The sequence below is a fragment of the Astatotilapia calliptera genome, chromosome 5, assembly GCF_964374335.1.
Source record: "Astatotilapia calliptera chromosome 5, fAstCal68.1, whole genome shotgun sequence".
NCBI classification, from domain to species: Eukaryota; Metazoa; Chordata; class Actinopteri; order Cichliformes; family Cichlidae; genus Astatotilapia; species Astatotilapia calliptera.
In genome coordinates, this window is record NC_137426.1 from 34,546,301 (window position 1) to 34,564,429 (window position 18,129).

The 18,129-nt window shown below is 40.1% G+C and overlaps 1 protein-coding gene across 2 annotated transcripts; it reads right to left on the reverse strand.

Moving 5' to 3' along the window:
* Positions 1-3,287: 3,287 nt before the first annotated feature.
* slc45a3 (solute carrier family 45 member 3) lies at positions 3,288-17,027 on the reverse strand. Of its 2 annotated transcripts, XM_026169025.2 has the most exons (8): positions 16,882-17,027; positions 15,151-15,597; positions 14,138-14,379; positions 10,975-11,087; positions 10,050-10,519; positions 9,706-9,971; positions 8,169-8,438; positions 3,288-5,156 (listed from the first exon to the last, which is right to left on the reverse strand). In XM_026169025.2, exons 2-8 carry the CDS (start codon positions 15,308-15,310, stop codon positions 5,013-5,015), a joined length of 1,665 nt encoding a protein of 554 aa, XP_026024810.1. In that variant the 5' UTR covers positions 15,311-15,597; positions 16,882-17,027; the 3' UTR covers positions 3,288-5,012. The 2 variants fall into 2 exon arrangements, with proteins under 2 accessions (XP_026024810.1, XP_080158262.1); XM_080302136.1 differs by lacking the exons at positions 14,138-14,379; positions 15,151-15,597; positions 16,882-17,027 and adding an exon at positions 12,369-13,030.
* Positions 17,028-18,129: the final 1,102 nt, after the last annotated feature.

Genomic DNA, 18,129 nt, shown 5'->3' on the forward strand with positions numbered 1-18,129 from the left:
GCTCGCCCAAAAAGGAACGCGCTGATTGGCTGCCGCTCAATAAATTCTGACTACCATGTGTTGTTAGAGGGGAAGCTATGCTGTTTTAACAGGATGCACCGTAGCCAGCAGATGTGCGGGGAAGGAGGTGGAAGTGGGGGTGACGGACACACTGATAAGAGGTCAAGATTAACCTGGGCCATCAGAACAACCTGCAGTTACTGCTAGAGATAAAGCTGCCGTGGAAGCACTGCTACCCAGTTGTCTAAGTTCCGTGAAGCGAGAAAATCAGGGAGGCACACAGAGCATCTGTTTATATCAAATAGCACAACATCCACCCATAACATGGATAGATGGATGGAACAAACATGCATGTGGACAGCTGGATGAAACCTGTGCAGGAACCAGAAGAACCTGCAGACTCAACACTCAGAGGCTCCAGCCTACCAGAAGATTCAAATCTTCCAGTTGTGGGGCAACAGTGCTCTGAATCACGTGACCGTGATTTACTCCACCTATGAATCTTTTTAGGTAAACTTGACTATCCCCTTCACACACGTTGGTCCAGAGCAAAAGGAAGAAAGAGCCCGATATTAGAAGTTTCTTTTTAATTTTTCAGTGTTAAAAATAAAACACTATTTAGAAGATTTAGAAGGGTTGTTACCAGTTTGGTAACTAATCCAGTGGAAATGTTGCCTGTGCTTCTGATTTCCAGCCAACCTGAATAACATAGTCGCTAATAGCAACTCGCTATGATTCCTTAAAATCACAGACATGTGTGATGCTTTCACATCTGAGCTCTTGAAGTCCAGGTGTTTATGAGTAAAAAGTGCACGAATTCATCATGAATGTAATGACAGGATACGTGTGACATATGTGCACATTCGAGCAGCTCCAAATTTACCTGAAATCAGGCAGAACTGTCACACTGTCTCATTCAAAAGAGGACAGAAGAGTAAATTGTGCCTATGTGCGCCGTTGGCTCAGCAAGTTATCATCTTAAATGCGAAAGAATAAGAACTTAAAATCCCCACAGAAGGTCTGCTGGCCAGAGGCATTTGGCATAAACAGATATGCAAAAGGTTCAAAGTGCTGCACAAAAATTCACAATGTAGGAAATGAAGCCCCTGATGATCTAAATCTCCTGAGGTAGGACTTCCATTATCCATCATTCACGCCTTCACAGTCGCATCCTTTTCATTTTCATTCTCCATGTTTTTTAAGTCTAACACAAAGTCTGCACATTTATTTTTCCCCTGTCAGGATGTTTTTTTGAACTCAGTCGAATTTGCCATGAAGCTACGAGTGCAGACATGAAACTGGCTAAACTTGGACTTCAGTTTTCAGAAATTCTGCTTTGGCAGAAGTTACTGCACCTTCGTTTACACGGAAATAACATTTTATTACCACCTTATCTATTTTTTTCCTCAAATTTACATAGATTAGTTATTGTTTCATTAAGGAATAAGCAATTAACTCATTACACAATAGATTATTTATGATTACAGGTGATTTAAAAAAAATGTTGTTATATGCAGGATCTCTAGTGATCCAAAGCATGTATCTGGTTAATGAATTAATGTTTTCGTGTTGTGCATTGAAAATTCGAGAGGGCAAAGTTGTAATTGTCACGCCGACCACACCGGGGCGCTGTTATGCTGCTGAAGAAATACACAACGATACAGAAGTGTGCTTACAGGATTAGTTCTCAACAGCATTTTGTCTGATACCGGAGACTTTTGATTACAACAGTGCTGCTGATGAAGATGTACCTGAGTAGTTAGTTTTGTGTCATCCATGAATCTGGTTAATTAAAAGCATCAGAAGAGGAAGAAACTGACACAGATGTGGATTAACCCTTCTTCTAGAATGCAAACTTTTTCTGTGGAGAACTTCCCTGATTTTTAAAATTAATTTCTGTTGCTGTTGTTTTCTGGGACCATTCTTAGTCCAGGTCTCGTTAACTTGCCAATAATGATCACAGCACTCTGAATGACTAAGTCTGTCCAATAAGCATCATTAGAGAAGTAAGGGCCGAGCTGTTAGTCAGATTAACTCTGCTGGTACAAACACAGGTTTTCCAGAACACATTTCCAGTGTGAGAAGTCAGAAGATTTCATAGACGGGAAAGCTGTGGCTGAGCTCATGTGGCTGCAGAAAAGCAATGGCTTGCCAGAGGTCAGTAATGATGCAGCGAAAGAGGAATGCGTTTTCACTTTGCAACCTTGCTCAGGCCTCTTCCAGACACCAAAAACTGACTTGCATTTTTGGCTCAGCAGCACTACATCACTTTCTGTGGCTCAAAAACAGTTTCATTACTGGGGTGTTGATATAAAGGATATTAGAGAAGAGGGATTTCCATCCACTACCAGTGTCCACTGATCACTCAGGTGACCCATTACATCTTAATATTCAAGTCTGTTAAAATATTCACAGCAGAAGTACACTATGACAGGCCTGTGTTGAACTGGGACTGTGTGTCAAACATAGATTTATATTCTGGTATGTTTTCAGTATTTAAGTTTGTGTGTCTTATGGCCATCATGCAAAAACTACAAGACCTACAGTTTCATGAAACTTGGTGGAACTTCTCCAGTTATAATGAGGATCTGGATCACTTCCCAAGTGGCCTTAGTTTTCTTTTATATTGAGTTCATTTGTCTGCTGTAAGACTGCAATCAACACTTTAAAGATAAATATATCATAAGATACTATTTTCTGTTTTCTTTAACAAAATTATTCATTGATGAAGTCTTTAATTATCAGAAAATAATCTGAAGACCAAATACACATACGCATTTTGAAACACTGACAGTTATTAGTAATATAATACAATAAACATTATCAATTCAGTTTTATTTATATGGAGCCAAATCACAGCTCAAGGTGCTTTATATTGTAAGGTAAAGACCCTACAATAACACAGAAAAGCACAACAATCAGATGGCCCCCTTTGAACAAGCACTTGGCAACGGTGGGAAGGAAAATCTCCTTTTTAACAGCAAGAAACCTCCAGCAGAACCAGACTCAGTCGTCTACTGCGACTGGTTGGGAGTGAGGGGAGGAAGAGATTAATAATAACATCATAGTTCACGTTTTAAAAGAATTTTAAAGTCAAATGTGTTTGAGCAGTTCAAGCATCTCCTTGTGGAGATGTGAGAGAATCTCGGCACAAAGTGTTGACGTGCTGAGAATGATCTTCATGGTTTGGAGGAACTGATGAAACGCATCCTTCTCACTGCTAGGCAAAACCAAACTTCACACCTTGATTTATACTCCATCAACATGAAAGATAAGATAAGATAAGATAAGATAAGATAACCTTTATTAGTCCCACATGTGGGAAATTTGTTTTGTCACAGCAGGAAGTGGACAGTGCAAAAGTTATGAGGCAAAAATTAGAATACAACATGAAAGCTGTAATATTCCACATTATTTTGAGGACATAAAACTTTTATTTAAAAAAAACTCTCAACATATCAAGATCACATTTGTTAATGCATGTACACTGTTAGAAGAATGAACATATAAAAGTTGACCTGCAAGAATACCTTCATGCATTTACACTTCATGCTGTGCAGCTTTTCTGTTGTGCAAAGGGGCCCTCTGGTGGTTTGGAAGGGCTACGGAACTCAGACAGAAGATGAATCTTTACACTAAACGTGACTAAAATGGGAAAATATTAAAGCCAGTAAAACAACACATTTATTCACATGTCATGGCTACATTTCAAAGTAAGACTTTTTAAACCTTCTACCATTCTTTAAACCTATAAGATTCAGAAAACAATTAGGACAACTTAAAAACAAAATCCCCCAAGCGAATTCCCAAATAACCTATAAACTTAGTGCAATTAAGTATCTCAAACAACTCAAACACATGTAAATATAAAAAGAAAAGAAAAATCTCAGTCAGAAGACCCCATCTCTAAATATATCCCAGAAGTATGACACATACAAAACATGTTTTGCGTCAATAACATTTCCAGCTGAGCATTTTTACACGCAGTTGTGTCATTTTCAAAACTATAACCTCCAATGGTGAAGAATTTATATATATATATGGTGATTAGTACAGCTTTTCCAGCACGCCAGTCAAACACGTGGTGAACTGGGGAATCTGGGCTGCCTCCTGATTAATTGACAACAAATTACATGTCATGTCTACTTCAATAAATTAGGGCCTTATGGCTGAATACAAGATAATGACATGAATAAATACAAGGTACTGGCTCATTGTCCCTTTTAAAGGAATCCTTCAGCTGCACAATTTCCAGACAACTTTGATGAGAAAGATGACATCAGTGCAATATTTCAGCCTCCCTGGTTATACTGGATGCACACGTGGACTCAGAGTAGATAAGACTGCACAGATGTATTGTAAACTCAAGCTCAAGTCAATATTGATCTGTCCACACCCTCTTCTACAACAGAAGGACAGGGAGTGGAGAGTTCATTTTACCATAATATCTCAGCCCATCATGCGTAAGACTACAACCACTACGGCCGCAAACGGCTGGAACACACGGCTCAGAAGGAAGGTATTTTAAACATGCTTTCTAATCACTGGGTAATTAGGTTACATGCTAGCTGTAAATGAATCTCCATAGCAGCCAAGCTGAGCATATGGATGAGGAGACTGCAGCAGAATGCACCACACAAGGAGTGTCAAGGCTCCAGTGTTGTTTCTTAGCAACAGCACACGGCAGGATATCATTCCCTGTCGTTCCTTATCCAAGAATACAAAAAACAAAGTTATTTGATACAGTCTATTCTGTGTGCTGTGTCATTTCACTCACAATAAGAGTGACGGAAACACAGCATTCATGGACCTTATTGTATTAAAAAGACACTACATTTGGCATGTGGTATGATCTTAAAGTGGCAGCATGATTCTTCTGTGACTGCTTTATATCCTTGAATATCTATAAAAACCTGAAGAATGCTCTGTGTTCCCCCACACGAGAACACTCAGGATCCACTGTTTCCAGCACATGACTCTTGCGTCGGCTGATGTTCCTGATGGAGACTCGATCAACACTGGAGGTCAGCGTGGCTGTAGACAACTCTTCTGGCAAAGAGCAAAGCCAGCAGGCTGAAGCAGCAGGCGCAGGCCATGTACGCCCTCACGCTGTTAGTCAGCTGCACTATGGAACCGAGACACATGGCTGGCAGCAACTGCAGGTAAACAGATGAAAAGAGCAGCATTTTAAATGCATGACCACAATTTAAAAAGCAGTCCTCTTGAGTTGTAAAATAGCCCATCTTCATCTCTCTGTTAACCGCAAAATTGTCTTAATTGCTTGACCTGATTAAACTGTCTAAAAGTATTTGCAGAGACATTATCAAAGAGAGGTACGGTATTCAGAGAATCCTGAATTCAAATCTATGGGAGGATTCTGCAGCAGCAAAGATGATGGTAAAAGTTTAACTTCCAGGGGGAAAGAAAGTTAAAAAAACAACAAAAACCTTTTCACTTTTTAAAATCAGGTTTTACGTCCTGTGGAGCATTGAAGCATTGAAATGAAAGTTAAGATAATCTTTCAGCATGACTTCCAAAATAAGTGCCCAGGTGTCAGGGCTCTGTGATCCAGCATTTTGAGTTTGTTTTGTATTTTTGACTTCTTATGAGGTATTAGAGAAATGTTAAGTTCTAGTGTTTATAAAGTAGTTAGGTTTTAGTCTAGTTAATGTTATCACCCATGCTTCCTTTTTTAGGTGTCATTTCCTGTTCCTTCCTATGAAGGGCGGGTAGACCGGTAGTGAAATTGGACGGTCTAGCCTTCAGTTTTGCGTCACCGCTGTCTCGGTGGAGTTTAATAAACTATGGAAAGACTGCGGGGGCTGGCTGGGCTGCGCAATGAATCCTGGGATAGGTTGGGCCACGAAGGACACACCCGACCCATCCTTCAAATTCGGGAAAAAGGAGGACGCATTTGTCGGCTGCATTCGGAGGAGTCTGCGAATTTGGACAGCCTTCATCGCATCGCTGTGACGTAATCAGCCTACAAATGCGGCCTCAGGAGGATGCAGCCCATGAATTTGGACACCCCCATTGTAAAACTTTTAGTTATGTCCGTGCCCTCGTATGCCCTTGTGTTTCATGTCTGCATGTTCCATGTCCTATTGTCAAGCTCGTGTTGTCACAGTCTACGTCTCATCATGCTTCCTGTTTTATTTTGACAGTCTCTTGTTCCGTGTTCAGTGTGTTTGGTTTTGCTTCCCCTGTGGCGTCGTATTCATTTGTGTCAGCTGTGTTCCCCAGGCGTTTCCACTTCCCTCATTATGCTTCTGTGTATTTGAGTCCTCTGTCTCCCTTTGTTCATTGCTGGGTTGTCTGTTCATCTAACCTCATGCTACATGGATGTTTCTCTAGTCTTAGTTATCTCAGGTTCTGGTCATGTTCATGTTAGATTTATGATTATCGTTAGAATTCCATGTCCTGCGTTAGTTTTTCCCAGTTTTCTAAGTTTATCATTTAGTTTCTCACCCCTGCGCTTTTGTTTTGTGGTAGTTATCAGCCTAAATGAACGGCTCGCTTTTTGTTAAACTTTAGTCCTGTCCCTTGTGTATCTACTTTCGGGTCCACTCCTCAAACACACCAGCCATCCGGCAGCAGTGATGAGAATAACAGCGTTACAAGTAGCGGCGTTACTAACGGCGTTTCTTTTTGTCTATGTAAGCAATCTGCGCGCTACCGTGGACGGCAATCACTTTCTTGTAGACGATCACTTTTTGGCACAACACCAGAAGCAAAGGGGGCAAAACAATTGCATGAGTGCTGCTGTTTGACTGAGGAAGAATAAAGTAGTCGTGGTAAGCCAATCACATGACCACTTCAAGATGACAAAGCAACAAGGTGATATATACCAGTTTTTAAATTGTGTTGATAGTCCACGTAAAACCAGAGACATGATAAACAATATACACTGCATTTTTTCCTCAATAGTTTCGTCACGTTTACTTTCTAAGGACAGCGCAGCGAGCACTCTCTGCTTATGAGCAAAAAATAAAAAAACAAAACAAAAAACAGCCTGTTCGTGTTGGTGGAAAAATGCACCATGTTGACCAATCAAAAAATAATATGGCAACATGACATTTGGATGTTTAGGAAGAGGGGGAAGTTTTAAGAGTGATGGAGAGAGAGAGAGAGACAGCAGAAAAAGAGAGAGAGCGAGTTTTAAGATGTGAGGGATTTGTGACGTTTAACGTGTTTGGAGTGTGTAGTTAATGTGTTGTCTTGTGTAGTTAGTGTGTGAGTGTTGTGGATAGTTTTGTGTTGTGTGTCAGAACAATGAGGCGACTGCTGTCTCCAGGTGAAAAACAGGAGGAGTGAGAGGAGCACCTGCTGTCAGGCCTGCAGGTATCAGGCTGTGATGTTCTCCTTTATAGTGGACAGAAATATTTGGAGTGGCACAAATAATTTGTGTGGCATCTTATTGAATGCAGAACAGCTGATTGTTCTGTAAATAGTTTGAAATGGTTATTAAAAAAGGGTAAAAGGCTTCAAATAACTTTGTTGTTTACAAAACTTGTGCATATGATTTTAAAATTGACAATTTATATTTGCATTTAAAGTTATGAAATAAACATGTTTGTGGTTGTAACAGTAAAAAAATCACTTTTTCTACTCTGACTTTATGTTTTTTGTCTGATTTTAGATCAATTGTGGTAATACAGTCAAAATGAAAACATAACTGTAAATTCACACACGTGAGGTTGTGCTGAAAACAATGATACCAAACAAGCAAAGTAAAGAGTTTTTAAAGGTGAAATGTAGAGGAAACATCAAAAGTAGTTAAAAATGGCCAATTATACCCTGGACCCCAGAGGGTTAAACATTTTTTTAAGAAACACAATAGTTACTTTTCAAGTAATTAATTACTTTTAGAATCTTGTAACTCAGTTACTAGCTCAGTTACTTTTTTGAAGAAATAACTAGTAACTATAATTAATTACTTTTTCAAAGTAACTTGCCCAACACTGTCCGGCAGTGACACCAGGAGTATTTCAAGAAGCCAACCAAGCGGCGAGATTTGGTATAATTTAACTTGATTAACTCCAACTGATTAACTTAACTGATCAATAAATGCAATTAGCTGTTCAAAGAAGATCTGAATATACTTTATATCGCATGAAATGAGATCAGGTACACCACCAATTAATTCGGCTCCAATTGCCCACCCATACCTGGGAGAGAAGGTACGCGGCTTCCAGTATTGCCATGTCAAAGCCCATCCCTCTGTTTGAGACTTGTGTGGAGTCTGCTTCAGCTCTATCACCTCCAGCCACCAAAAGTGATAGATGTGGCGACTCAACAGAGGGCTCTGCCACAGGAGGTATCAGCCCCACAGCTTGGTGCTTAGCAGGTGGACCACATGAGGGAACAGGCTTAGCAAGTGTTGGGTCATTACTTTCAGTCCGCTCAAGAGGTCTGGGTCTGGATGACTTGAAGAAAATCTTAAAGAGAAAAAGTTACCAATTACATTCACTGTCATCACTAAACAATATCATCTGATGTAAGGGGGACTTGCTATTTTTCGTGATTTTACTTGGTATATGTATGTGTCTACTAATCAGAGCATAAGTCATTTAATAGTCTGAATATCAAAGTAAACTTGAGCAAGATACTAAAGCCTGGGTTGCCCCTGATGCATCCATCAGAGTAGTGTGTGTGTGACTGTTAGATTACCAGCACTTAGGCACAGGAAATGGTGCTTGTATGAATGCATGTGAAAATGGGTGAATGGGGCTAGTAGTAAGACAGCACTTTGAGTAGAAAACCACTATATAAATACTAGTCCATTTACCATTCTAGCAATGTCCAGCCTGCTAGATTTAATGACTGAATAATTGACCAGACTGAACAGTGTGATTAAAGGCTGCGAAAACCAATCAACAGCTGAAGGTGGGTTGCTGAGGACCGATTGCTGGCTCCAATTTGAAGCTATAAAAAAGAAAATGCTTTAAAATAGTTTTTGATGTGTCTCTTCCTTTGTAATAATTTGGAAAACAATTATTTATAATTGTATATTAATTGCAATTAAATAAATAATATAAATTATGGTGATTAGCCAGTTGTGATTTACATCCAGTAGTAACAGAAAGTTGGTGGTGAGGAATCGTTAACAGCAGGCAGGTAGCTTGTCTCATGCTAACTGTTAGCTGCTAACTTGACTTGCCTTGTGGTTTCTTAGTTGTTGTAACAATGGTAATTATGCCCCAAAGATGCCTGACCCCAAAAAGGTCAGGCATATACACCCATCAAGTGCTGAAGCAGCATCCACAACAAGTTCCTGTGATGCCATGCTATACAGTAAAAAGACAATACACCCTCTGTCAGTTCTACCGTTTAAGATTTAAAAGGATGCATTTTCTTTTCACCATGACTGTAAGTGGTTTAATTCTCAAAGGAAAATGCATGCAATGGTAAATTTAACAGAGCTGTTACGAGCTAAATGTAAGCTTTAATTATAAATGGCAGCCAAGCACCGAATGTAAAATTCTGGATCAGTGCTGATGTTAAAAAGAACAACCTGACTGAGAGCAGATATTCATATTCTTTCTTTTGATTTTGTTGCTTCTTATTTCCAACAGATAAATATTAATAGATTTTTTGTATCCTTTTCCTCACAAACACTGGACTTCCTGAATATTCATTCTTCATTCTTGCAGATTTCCCACTATATCAAACACAAGGCTGCACACTGTGTAAGTAAGAACTAACCTTTCTGTCTGAGTGATAGAGACACAGCAGTGTGTATGGCAGCACCTGCAGGACACAGAGCGTGTACCCCGTCACAGCAGCCATGACAGTGACCATCATCACACTGTCTGTGACACTCATGACGGTGGTGGCCAACAGCAGAAGAGCCACCCCACTAGTGTATACCACTTTGGCTCCCAGCAGAGCCACCCAGCGGTCCATTAGCGTAGAGCACAGCACCGACACTGCACACTGCAGGAAGAGAGCCAGACTGGCCATGCGCACACCTGGACAAGAATCAAGTGGTTTTAATGCAAAACATAATCTCACTGACTGACTTCAACGGTTGGAAGAACTTACCCTACCTTCATCATAGTGTTTCCTTTCCTGTGATTCTGGATCTGCACCTGGCACTCCCTGGTACAATCCCTCCCCCATAAAGTCAGCGAAGAAGAGCATGACACTCATCAGTGCCATCCAACTACACACCTCTGCCACAAAAAGTCTCCATATGACCTGTGGCACATGTGTGCACACCGCATACAAATGATGCAGCATTGAAAGACCCTCTGCTGCACGTCGACACAGCACATCACGTAAACAACGAGGCCGAAGTAGGAAGGGGAACGGGCAGCATCTGCTCCCCAAACTTTTTAAAGGGGGATGAACAAGAATCTTCCTCTCTCCTCTGACTCCTGCTTCCTCCTTGATGCAGGTTGTGGAGAGGAGGCAGCCAAAAAATAGGAGGGTGAGCAGGGTGTAAACAAAGGCCTCTTGCCCTCCCAAATATACTGCTATGGGCACCTGGCTCCAGTCCACGGAAGGAAGCAAAAACCTGGAAAAAATACATTTTAAATGTTGAAATATTAGGTCTTTTAGGCCTGTTCACTTACTTGGATGCTGTGACTGTATTGTGCCTGTTGGAGAATTTTTTTAAATCTTACTATTAATACAGCTGTACCATAGGTACAACAGCTAATATAATGATGTGTCTTTGTCCTGTCTTTCTCCCCTCACCCCCAACCGGTTGCAGCAGATGGCTGCCCGTCCCTGAATCTGCTTCTGCTGGAGGTTTCTTCCTGTTAAAAGGGAGTTTTTCCTTTCCACTTTCTCGCCAAAGTGCTCACTTATCGGGTTCATCTGAATTTTAGGGTTTTCTCTGTATTATGGTAGGGTCTTACCTTACAATATAAAGCACCTTGAGGTAACTTGGCACTGTATAAATATAACTGAACTGAAATGAAGTATGAGACACAACCAGTTAGGAAGAAAAGATAATAAGTGGCTTACCCCAAGCATCCCCCCAGGCTTGTCATCAGGGAATTAACTGAGAATGCTTTTCGGTTTTCTTCCTCCCCGGGGAACAGATCTGACAGCAGGGCAAGCAGTAGGGTGAGACAGGCCTGAGGAGAAACCTGAGAGTTAGCTGATACATGTAATTATGATACTCAACCAAAGACTTATTCTTTCAGAAATAAAAAATAATAATACAAGTGTTTAATTGCCAAAGTTATTAAGTGAACCAGGAAGGTCTAGATTTGATTTTAGGGGTACAAAAACTCACTCATAACTACATTAACTACAAATTTAGCCTCGGGACAGAGAATCTCATACAGTAAATTGATTAATTTAGCAATAAAATATTCTATCTTCTATATCTTCTTCTGACTGTACTGTATTTGCTGGATGACGTAGATTAGGTGTGTGTTCATGTGAATGTGTTATTGTACATGTTTGTGTGCCTACGTGTATGTGATGGCTGGAATGAAGAAAAACGAGTATTTCAGCATTCTGAAATACTCGTTTTTTTTGTGCAGTTGAAAACAGACATTCTGAGGCTACGTCCACATGTACCCGGGTATTTTTGAAAACGCAGATTTTTCTATGCGTTTGCACCTTCCGTCCACACGTAAACGGCGTTTTCGGTCACTGAAAACGGAGATTTTTAAAAACTCCGGCCAGGGTGGATATTTCTGAAAACTCCGTTTTTGCATTTACGTGTGGACGAGAAAAACGGAGAAAACGCAGCGTCAAAGGTGTGCGCCTTTTTTGACGTCACACTGTGCGCCACGTTATTGTTTCGGTGAAATGAATTTCTACAATACTGTTACTGTTAACTGTACTCTCTGCAGTGTTTAAATGCTTACATATACACACAGTTACTGTCCCTCCACACATAAGACTCGGTTCTGCTTCTATGCCCCAGCCTTGTTTACTATTTCCCACCGAGGCTTCTAGACTTCTGATTGGCCAACATTTCTGCACGGTCAGTGTTGGGAAGGTTACTTTTAAAATGTATTCCATTACAGAATACAGAATACATGCCCCAAAATGTATTCTGTAACGTATTCCGTTACGTTACTCAATGACAGTAACGTATTCTGCATACTTTGGATTACTTAATATATTATCATGCTTTTTACAACAACGTGAATGTACTATTGCTGTGTGATTTATTACTATTACTGAAGGTCCGCGACTCCGAACTGTAGTAAAGGGACCTCTGACTAATACGGCGGGGTCCCTGTCAGCTCGTAGCCGAAAAATAGCTTTACTTTGTTGTGTGGGTCAACTCTGCTTGCCAGAGACAGAGAGAGGCGTTGAAAGACTGCTCCAACGGAACTTGTTAATTTCGGAGGAAAACAGGAACACGGTGTACAGTCGAGTCTTAATAGCTTACTTACAGCTGGGCTCGTCAGGCACTCTTCTTGGCTGCAGTGGTTATTATTATATTTACATGCTTCCAGCTCCGGTTTTTCCTCGATGACACCTGGTACCTTTCCACTTCCCTTTTTCTCCCTCCTGGCGCTCACAGACACATAACGTGTATGGCAGTCCATTCTCCCTGCAACACGGACTACACTGCCCATGATGCTACATTCTTTAGAGCTATGCTTGTAGCATTCTGCCTGTTAGCTTAGCACAACAACAACAACGAAAAGGCGCTCTCTCACCCAGGAAACACACAGTCACAGAGAGAGAGAGAGAGCGTCGCCTTGTAACCATGGCAACCGTAACGCTGCCGCCTGGAACAACAGAACGTAGCTGTCAAACAAAACCCAAACAGTCCTGACCCGCGACAAAATGAAACAGGAAAGTACCGCAGTGCAATCCATTTATTTCAACAAAGTAACTGTATTCTGAATACCACCTTTTTAAACGGTAACTGTAACGGAATACAGTTACTCATATTTTGTATTTTAAATACGTAACGGCGGTACATGTATTCCGTTACTCCCCAACACTGTGCACGGTTAGGAATCTAGCGCCACCTGCTGCTTTGGCATGTTCCTAGCAGCGTTTTCCTTCATTTCTATGTTTACGTGTGGACGGGATTATTTTTTAAAACGAAAACAGAAAATCTCCGTTTTCAAAAATACCCGTGTGTGGACGTAGCCTCAGGGTGCAGATATTAATAATGTCCAGCCTAACAGCCCCAGGTTAGTGGCTCAGAGTTTTACTGCTCCATGAGCATTTTTATTGGCCTGTGGGAAAAAGCTAGTATTTTCTTTTTTAAAAAAATACTAATATAATTTTATGAATATATTTCATGTTATTTCACTTTAAATCTGAAAAACAATGTTATGAAAGTGTTGAAATAAATGGTAAATGGTAAATGGCCTGTATTTATATAGCGCTTTACTAGTCCCTAAGGACCCCAAAGCGCTTTACATATCCAGTCATCCATCCACCCATTCATGCACTGGTGATGGCAAGCTACATTGTAGCCACAGCCACCCTGGGGCGCACTGAAATAGTGTATGATCTAGTACCCATGCCCCACTTTAGATTCGCCCCTGCTTGCTGCAGGTATCAAAGGATGGCTGCTGCCAACCTTCAGCATGCTGCCTGATTTAAACATGGTTTAAGTTAACCTCTTAAGCCCCAACGCCCCCTGATACTGAGGCAAAAGGCAGGAGATCAGGTAGGCTTGGGGCTTAAGATATTACAACATATTTTATTACAACAGCTGTAGCTTCCCTTTTCAGTGTAAAACAAACAGCGGTGGATTGAGCAGCTACAAAGTTTACTTTTCTTCACGTCAGTGCTTGTTAAACAGGTTCTGAAGGACTGCCGCTAGCTTTTTCCCAGTAAAGGTTTTAATGGTGATTACAGGAACAAGCACTGCTGCTTTAAACAATATAAAAACATTTTCTTTCTCTACCCCTTAGCTCACTGACTTGCTAATGGCTCCACCTCTTTGCTCTTCGTGGGGTGAGTGTGTAAACAGACTCCAGATCCACGAAGCATCAAAGCAAAGAACTGATGTCAAGGATTTTTAAAAAAAGGACACGAGACTGTGCTCTATCCATGTTGGTTACCACTGGACCCCTGGAAGAGATCCCTGTTAATCCCTCATCTAGTTCCCAAGAAGCACGAGAATAAGAATTAATAGTATAACTGAGTATATAATTTTTATTTTTGTACAACTTTACTTGTAAAGTTTACTCACCTGTGCGCAGAACTCGACAAGGCACACAGCTGCAGCCTGCATGCCGGCTTGCACCCAGTGAGGGTGCTGTGGTGAAATCAGTAGAGTCAGCCGCCTGGCTTGGGGAATTATTTGCAGGCCTAGCAAAACTCCCAGGCTCAGGATCCAGATAAAGGGCATGCGTCGACCGAAGCGCCCTCTCCAAGAATCACTAGCTGAGCCGATCATGGGTATAAAGATCAAGCCCAAAACTGGAGTCACAGCTGGTAAAAAGAAAGACCCTGTTAACCTTCTTAGTGGTCTTTAAAGCTCAATCATTTACCAGGGAAGTATCAGATGGGATCTAGTCATTATTTTTTATGGTATAATGCACTTAAACTTCTGTTGTAGTCGTACTTTATCTGCACTGACGACATTACAGTTACCAACAGTCTGGGAAAGGTTTACAGCCCGCCCAGTGACAGTTAGCTAGCAAGAAAGACATTATTTACATTTTTCCGCTTAACTTAGGACTTAGGTGTATCCATTTGTTAGCTTAATAAATATTAGCTTTCTGCTATCTTGCTAATGAATAGCCACAGTACTCGGGGTTCTCCAGTGTTATTGCTTTTCTTGTTTTTGATCAAACTGCATTCTGTCAGTTTTAAAACCAGAGACGACCATTATTATCAGGCAACCAATATGGCAGCTGTGAAAAACCTCAATGTAAGGCTTAAAAACAAGACTTGACAAAGCAACAAGTGATGTCACACTTGCTACGCCCATCTTTGATTCTGTCCATGGATCAAAGTCGTTATTGAAACTAAGCTACCTAAGATCCGCTAGTTTTAAAAACATATGAAAACTATTGATAATGAAAAATCATTATATAATGACAAATCTAAATGAAGCTATTTGAATACATTTCCTAGTTAGTAGTTGTAGACATGCACTGTCAGCACTGGTGCTTCAAACTACAAACAGATGTTTCAAACACACAAACGGAACATCTATAAAATTGTAATGCTCATGTGATTTTTTTCCCCTCCACTTACCAAGCATCATAGTCATGTAGCGTTCCTCCATGCCGGCCTGTAGCAGTAGAGGTGGGATGTAGACAGTCCCGGCAGCCATGCACACCTCCAGGCCACATGATAAAGTGTTCACCAGCAACAACTTCCACATCTGACACTGAAACCACTTTTTCACAACCATCTTGGCTCTTCAATTTTTTATTTAGAGACTTATTTGAATGTACAAATGTCTTTAGTCCTGATATGAAATATTAAGTTAATGTAAAGACAACTATTAAACAAAAGGGTTTCCCAGAGGGGTTTTGGCTGGTCATCAGTTTTGGACAGCTTCCTTGTCATGATGTGCTTTGTGAATGAAGCGGTCATCAGAGAACAGCAAAGACAACTTTCTTAAGTTTCCTTTTTATTTGAGGTTCCATTAGCGCCCCAGCAGAGGCCGGCATCTTCACCTGCCAGTGTGGTGTCTTCCTGCATAATTCAAAGAAAGCACAGCAAAGCCTGAAAAAATCGTTGTAAAATCTGGAAAAAGATTACCTTCTATATCTAAATGTGAAATGGGGAAAAGTCATTTTGTTCAATCTATTAGCAAAACCTCAACTCCCATTTTAGCCATTCACCAACTCACATCAATCTACTGAGTCATTTTCTGTTGGGCAGACCATCACTGTGAACTAAAACTAAACTTAGAATTAAAGAAACACTGAAGAAAAAGTACATAAAAACTAGACTTTTGAACAAGATGGAAACTGACTGAAACAATACTGTGCATCAAGGTATTTATAGATAACTAAAAACTAAAACTACACGTGAAAAACTTTTTAGTTAACTAAAATAAAAATAAAAATAGACTTAAAAAAACCTCTAACTCTAAAAACTAATAGGAACAATTTCGTGAATTTCGAAAACGGAGTAAAATAAAAACATGGAGGTGACATGCTTAGTTTTACTACCTGTATGTATCTGTATGTTAAAAAATGTAATACAACTTGTTTTTTTCTGTCACGCACATTAATAAAGGATATTTGTCATTTTAATGAGAAATCTTGTGCTTAGTGGCAATTAAAATCATTTTAACTGGTTCAGTATTTATTCCTGATAGATCTTTCTGACTTCCTTTCATTTTTTAGGAAGTATCATCACTGCTTAGAAATCTATAAACATTGCCATAAATGTGGTTTCAGTGTGTTTCTTGCTGTCTAGTGTCATTTACACTATTGTCTATAGATTTCAGTGAAGGTGTAAACATGACTGTAAAATCATCTGGTTTTGAGGACTTTTGAGGCTATAGTCTGAGCTCGTCCTATCCATAAGTGACATGTCCCTTCCCACACACCTTAGAAGCGCTTTGTTGTTTCTTAGGAAAATGAATAGTACCTTTAGGCGTTAGACGTAGAGAGGTATAGAATGTAAGGTGTGTCAGGGATATAGATGATTATTATGGTTTTAAGTGTTGCTATAAGTACACCTTATGGCTCTTTGAATTCTCACAATGTTAAAAATCCTGAGAATGAACGACAAAGAAAACTGCATAATTTGTTAATATGTAACAGTCTGTTTCTTTGTGGTATGTATGCCTCCTGCTTACTGTAAGCTATTGCACATAATTCATTCATTTCCTAATGATTTCATCTGGCACACTGTGTGCGTGCATGTGTGTTATTCACTCACTTGTTAAACCAGAAGCTCCTCTTTCTCTGAGACACACTCTAAAACATTAAGCAATAAACCACTAGCATTTTTATTTCCACTTGCCTCATCAAAGTCCTTTGATCTCTCTTCGAGCAGCAAAAGTTGTTTGAAAAGTCAGCAGTGGCTACTGGTTTTCTTCCTTTAAAGTTCAGTAGCCTGTGGTGTATACAGCTGTGTATGTGCCGCAAATGACAACAAAGGTGAGATTATTACTCACGTCACGCTTTCTGTTAAGGATGTGGGCGGGATTACAGGTAGTGCTGACATTCCTATGTTGGGTTTGTTTTTATATATGTGTTCATATGATTTGCTCAGCTACTGTTGATTTGTAAAGGCTGACACTTGTTGGGGCTACATTTGGAACAACTGAAAAATGTGTTCATTGAATTATTTTTTAAACTATTACTAACTTACTTTGAAACTCAGCACTCAGTAATCTATAGTGCATTTTCTTTTGTCACTTCCTGTAACTGTAGCGTAAGCCTGATGCAAATTATTGCATTATGCTCTGACTGGTTCAACAGTAAATATGAATAAATAAAACGGTCATTGTTTTTCGTGCTAGCCAATCAATCCAAACTCCTTATTTTTATGTCTTTTCTTTTTGTATTTATTTCTCTGTCATCACATCTTCCTCTTGGGTTAAGAGTTTTGGTTTCATCCTCGACAGCACTCTCTCCTTAAAGGCACACAGAAATAATATCACAGGGTCTTCTTATTTTAATCTTAGTAATTTTAACCGCCTTCGCCCTTCACTCACTCCAAACAGTACCACCATACCTGTCGCTGCTCTTGTCACATCTTGTTTTGGATTGCTGTAATTCTCTTCTCTATGGTAAATCATCCATAAACTGCAGTTAGTTCAAAATATTGATATTATATCCAGAATTGGATCCACTGAACAAATAACACCTGCTCTTAAACAGCTCCATCGGCTTCCAGCTCACCTAAGAGTGAATTTCCTACTTCTTACTTTCAAAGTGCTTCATAACCTCGCTCCTCCATATTTATCTGATCTTCTCCATGCGTACCCTCCCTGCTCTTCTTCAGCTTCCCTTCTGTCTGTTACAACTGCTTGCCTCACTACCATGGGGCTCAGAGCCTTTAGCTTGAGCGTCGAGTCCTTGGAATGCACTTCCACCAGATCTGCCAACTACAAACTCTCTGGTTTAAAATTACATCTTAAAACCGATCTATTCAGAATTGCATACCCTTTATTATGACTTGGTCTTATTGTGTTTTTTACCTCGATTAACTTTTATAGTTGTTTTTTATTTGCTTATCTTATGTTTTTATTTTGTTGTACTAATG

Coding starts and splice junctions, on each gene's coding strand:
- slc45a3 (XM_026169025.2), bottom strand. CDS start 15,310: ATGGTTGTGAAAAAGTGGTTTCAGTGTCAGATGTGGAAGTTGTTGCTG. Junction 14,380..15,150: donor CTACATGACTATGATGCTTG/GTAAGTGGAGGG, acceptor TCTTTTTACCAG/CTGTGACTCCAGTTTTGGGC. Junction 5,157..8,168: donor CCGCGTACCTTCTCTCCCAG/GTATGGGTGGGC, acceptor GTTTACCTGCAG/TTGCTGCCAGCCATGTGTCT.